The 5024-nt window shown below is 40.9% G+C and overlaps 1 protein-coding gene across 1 annotated transcript; it reads left to right on the top strand.

Annotated features, from left to right (window-relative positions):
* Positions 1-632: 632 nt before the first annotated feature.
* LOC133808430 (subtilisin-like protease SBT1.7) lies at positions 633-3397 on the top strand. The gene has a single exon (XM_062245870.1). It carries the CDS (start codon positions 766-768, stop codon positions 3034-3036), a length of 2271 nt encoding a protein of 756 aa, XP_062101854.1. The 5' UTR covers positions 633-765; the 3' UTR covers positions 3037-3397.
* Positions 3398-5024: the final 1627 nt, after the last annotated feature.

Raw genomic sequence — 5024 nt, 5'->3', positions numbered from 1 at the left:
AACCCTCCTTATATTATCACTCAATTCAGCAACCAACGCACATTTAATTATAGTTAAAGTTAATAATAAAAAAACTAATCACACAAGGCAACATACACTCGTGACGAACGAGAAACAAAACAACTACAATTTTAAGCTCTCTTTTTTTAATTATATATATGTATATATATATGTTTACTTTCTCCCAAAATCAACAGTAGCTCCCATATAATGATAAAATTTATAAGTTATCTCCTTAATATGGTTAGATATTCAAAGAATTTGGTTCACAGTTTGAGACATAGGGGCCATAGTGATGGAATTTCTTGGCCAAGTAGGTCCCATAGAATTGGGTTTAGAAGTGTTATTTTTACATTACATCATTTTAATTTAAACATATTCTGAAAAAGATGTAAAAACATTGTTATCTTTCTGTTATGATAAAAGAGAGGTAGAGAGTTTTGGTCATTGAAAGAATCTGAACGTAAAATGAAAAATATGAAAGTTAAATAAAAAGCCTGAAAGCACGTGAGGAAAGCTAATCTCAATGTTGTTTTTATTATTATTAAAATATTATTATTATTATTTTTTTTTTAATGAATATGGGTCTCACTCTTTTTGTCATAAGGCAATTATTCAGAAATGACTTTATTATAAGCTGTGATTGAGTTCACACATACAAGCTCGGTCACTCTCTTTCTCTTGAGGGAGCATTTATGCCATAGCTTTTTTCATTCTTCTTCTTCTTAAATCCAAATTTTATCCAAGTAAGAAGAAGAAAATAAGATGTTTAATTTTTTGGTGATTTTTGTTCTTCTGGGTTTAAACCATGTTTCCATGGCTAGCGTGGAAAAGAACCCAAAAACAACTTACATCATCAGAATGGCCGGGTACCAGATGCCAGCGGCCTTCGAACACCACTCCCACTGGTACGACTCGTCGCTCAAATCGGTATCTGACTCGGCCGAAATGCTCTACACCTACAACAATGTCGTCCATGGGTATTCCACCAAGTTAACTGCCCAAGAAGTCGAAGCTCTAAAGGCCCAACCCGGAGTCCTCTCCGTTTGGCCAGAGGTCAAATACGAGCTCCACACGACTCGGACGCCGGAGTTTCTTGGGCTTGGCAAGACCGACTCAATATACCCCGAGTCCGATTCGGGAAGTGATATCGTCATTGGCGTTCTAGACACCGGGGTTTGGCCGGAGAGTAAGAGCTTCGACGACACTGGTCTCGGACCAGTACCCAGTAGCTGGAAAGGCGCGTGCGAAACGGGCACCAACTTCACTGCCTCAAATTGTAACCGGAAACTGATCGGAGCGAGATTCTTCTCCAAGGGTTACGAGGCTACACTGGGACCCATCGATACATCTCGGGAATCTAAGTCCCCGAGAGACGACGATGGCCATGGGACCCACACGGCGAGCACAGCAGCTGGTTCGGTGGTAGAGGGAGCGAGCTTGTTTGGGTACGCAGAGGGGACGGCGCGTGGGATGGCGACGCGGGCGAGGATTGCCGCCTACAAGGTTTGCTGGGTTGGTGGTTGTTTCAGCTCCGATATCTTGAAAGCCATAGACCAGGCGGTGGAGGACAACGTTAACGTCCTGTCTATGTCGCTCGGTGGCGGAATGTCGGACTATTACAGGGACAGCGTTGCGGTCGGAGCTTTCGCGGCGATGGAGAAGGGAATTTTCGTCTCCTGCTCTGCCGGAAACGCGGGGCCCAGCGCATACAGCCTATCTAACCTGGCGCCATGGATCACAACCGTCGGTGCCGGAACTCTAGATCGGGATTTCCCGGCTTACGTGAGCCTCGGAAACGGGAAAAACTACTCTGGCGTCTCGCTGTACAAGGGAAACACTTTACCCGGAACTCTGTTGCCGTTTATTTACGCCGCCAATGCGAGTAACGCTACGAACGGAAATTTGTGCATGATGGGCACTTTGATACCTGAAAAGGTTGCCGGAAAGATTGTTCTTTGCGATCGGGGTGTCAACGCCAGGGTCCAGAAAGGATCTGTAGTGAAAGCCGCAGGTGGGTTAGGAATGATATTGGCCAACACAGCCGCAAACGGTGAAGAGCTTGTAGCCGACGCCCACCTCTTGCCAGCAACTTCGGTTGGTCAAATATCCGGCGAAGAGATCAAGAAGTACTTGTCTTCAGACCCGAAACCGACGGTGACGATTCTCTTCGAGGGAACGAAGGTGGGAGTACAGCCATCTCCGGTGGTTGCGGCGTTTAGCTCGAGAGGTCCGAACTCAATCACCCCAGAGATACTGAAGCCTGACATCATCGCTCCAGGTGTCAACATCTTAGCAGGTTGGTCAGGTGCGCTGGGTCCCACCGGTCTTCCCATAGATGGCAGGCGCGTGCCGTTCAACATCATCTCCGGTACGTCCATGTCCTGCCCTCACGTGAGTGGGCTCGCAGCCCTCCTCAAAGGGGTCCACCCTGATTGGAGCCCATCCGCGATTAGGTCGGCGCTGATGACTACAGCTTACACCGTATACAAAAACGGTCAAAACATACTCGACATAGCTACCGGAAAGCCTTCCACGCCGTTCGATCACGGAGCTGGACACGTGGATCCCATCGCAGCTCTTGATCCCGGTCTAGTCTACGATCTAACGGTCGATGATTACGTCGACCTTCTCTGTGCCTTAAATTATACAGATGAGCAGATCAGTGGTCTCACCAGAAATAAAGCCAGTTGTAACGCAAAGAAGTACAGTGTGACTGATTTCAATTACCCCTCGTTCGCTGTCAACTTTCAGTCCACTGCGGGTGGGTCCACCGTAGCAAAATACACTCGAACTCTGACTAATGTGGGTCCAGCTGGAACGTATAAGGTGTCGTTGAAATCCGAGACCCAAATGGTGAAAATCTCGGTTGTGCCGGAAACGTTGACTTTCAGTCAACGAAACGAGAAGAAAAGCTATACGGTGACGTTTAATGAGGTGGGAGCAATGTCGCCAAACTCGAATAGCTTTGGTCACATTGAATGGTCAGATGGGAAGCACAGAGTGGGGAGTCCTATTGCATTTAGCTGGAACTGAACATAACTATTAATAAGAAAGGTGGGACAAATGGTTTTAAACTGATACTAAGTCACCCGCTCGAAGAGGGGTTTGATTTGTTTGAGTCCAAATTTCAAGCTCTATATAAATATATATTTATATATATATATAATATAATGTCATTGTTTTTAAGCTTAATTATTGTGTAACATTAGTACTTTAGTGTTTTCATGTTGTTTACCTGAGAAAGTTGGAAAAATAGGAACTACACAAGGGGAATGGTACCACCACTGCAAGAGGGTGGTAGTGAAATGTTTTCTTTTTCAGTGTACAATATTGTTCTTTGGCCAAATTTATTTGTCAAAGATTAACTCAAGCTTTATATTTATTTGCTTCATTATCTCTTATTGTTCTTCTCATATAAGTACTTGTTAATTTGTGTATCTTACTAGATGGATCAGATATGCCGTACAGTCGATGCATATGCTTAAATGGGTTAAGGTAATGTTAGTCTTTTCAGGCTTTTAATTATAATGCGATGCAACTTCGGATGCGTTTCTATCTTCTTTATGCATGGGAAATTACCTTGTTAGATACTAAACCTTTCTTTTTCCCTATGCTGCTTTTGAACTGTATTGATCTTTTATCCTTTTCTGCCAACTTTTTATTCTCTAACTTTCTAAATTTTATATTTGCATATGTTGGGGGGTGATTAGGACCTGCACAACCAGCCAATACAGTGCACAAAGAAGAAGTAATACACAAAGAAGAAGTAATAGACAATTAAACAAATCCAAAATAATCAAAAGTAAAACACAAAAGAAAGAACACCAAGAATACTTGGTTCAGATACAACTAGTTTGGTTGATCCTACATCCAAGGCTAGGCAGCAATGCCTAAGTCAAATCCACTATATCTGAAACTAGATTACACCCTCCAAGCTCTCAAGATTACAACAACACTCATCCAACTTCTCTTGAAAACACTCTCTCACTAGAGTATTACAACACAGTTCTTGCTCTCAGCCAAAACTCTCAAAAATTGAATACTCTTAGGTGATCAGGCCTAAAACTATATATAGGGTCGAGATACAAGAACTAAAGAGACAAATAGAAACTAACTGTAACTAACAACAATTAGTTAGTCTGTTACAACTTACTGGTGTCCGCGCAGATGCAACTAGAGAAAACGTAGATGCAACTGAAAATACCAGAAAACTATGAGCTTTCATTTTGCTAATCTTTTGATTGGTTGAGGAAAGAAGTCACAATTTTCACAGCATATTTATCGAAACACTAGATAATAACTTTTTACAGACAATATTTAAATATAACCATTTCATGGGGAATTTGCAACACTAATCACATGAAAGTGTGAAATTTGTAAAATTACTTAATTGAATTTACACCAAGCAACCCTTATTGTAATTTTTGGATCGCAGAAACGATTTCAAAGGTTATTTTGCAAAAATAATTTGATAATAAATATTTTATAGTATTCAATTTTACAAAGCACTAGAATTCCATCGAATTCCATCTTCAATTAAACTATTCCGTCCACTGCAGTAAAATTTTAGCCTAACGTTAGCTTTTTAAGTGGTGATTCTTACTACACGAAGCATTCTGTCAGCTACATCTTCTTAGCTGAGTTGCGAAGAGAAACCATAATCGCACAATAATGGCTACCCCTTTTATGGTTGAGCATATCGATACCAAAATTGATGTAATAATGTAAATGCGTTTATATAATTTAATGCCTCAATTAATAAAGTAGTCTCGGCAAAATGAACTTTTGTTTTTAAGTCATTTAATACTATGACTTAGTTTTGATAGTATTTTGAGAAATTGTGTCTAACACTCTTGACACATATGTTAAAATTTTAAGACAATCCGTTGATGATTCCAAAAAAAGAAATTAGTGAAAATGATTTTTTTTTTTTTAAGTGATTTTGTACTCTGGTCTACTTTTGATGATTTTTTGCAAAATGATATCTGCCTGAAATTGGATCAGTTGTCCAAATTTTTCGA

This window comes from Humulus lupulus, chromosome 1, assembly GCF_963169125.1.
Source record: "Humulus lupulus chromosome 1, drHumLupu1.1, whole genome shotgun sequence".
In the NCBI taxonomy this organism is placed as follows: Eukaryota; Viridiplantae; Streptophyta; class Magnoliopsida; order Rosales; family Cannabaceae; genus Humulus; species Humulus lupulus.
This window is presented reverse-complemented; position numbering and strand designations above follow the sequence as displayed.

Coding starts and splice junctions, on each gene's coding strand:
- LOC133808430 (XM_062245870.1), top strand. CDS start 766: ATGTTTAATTTTTTGGTGATTTTTGTTCTTCTGGGTTTAAACCATGTT.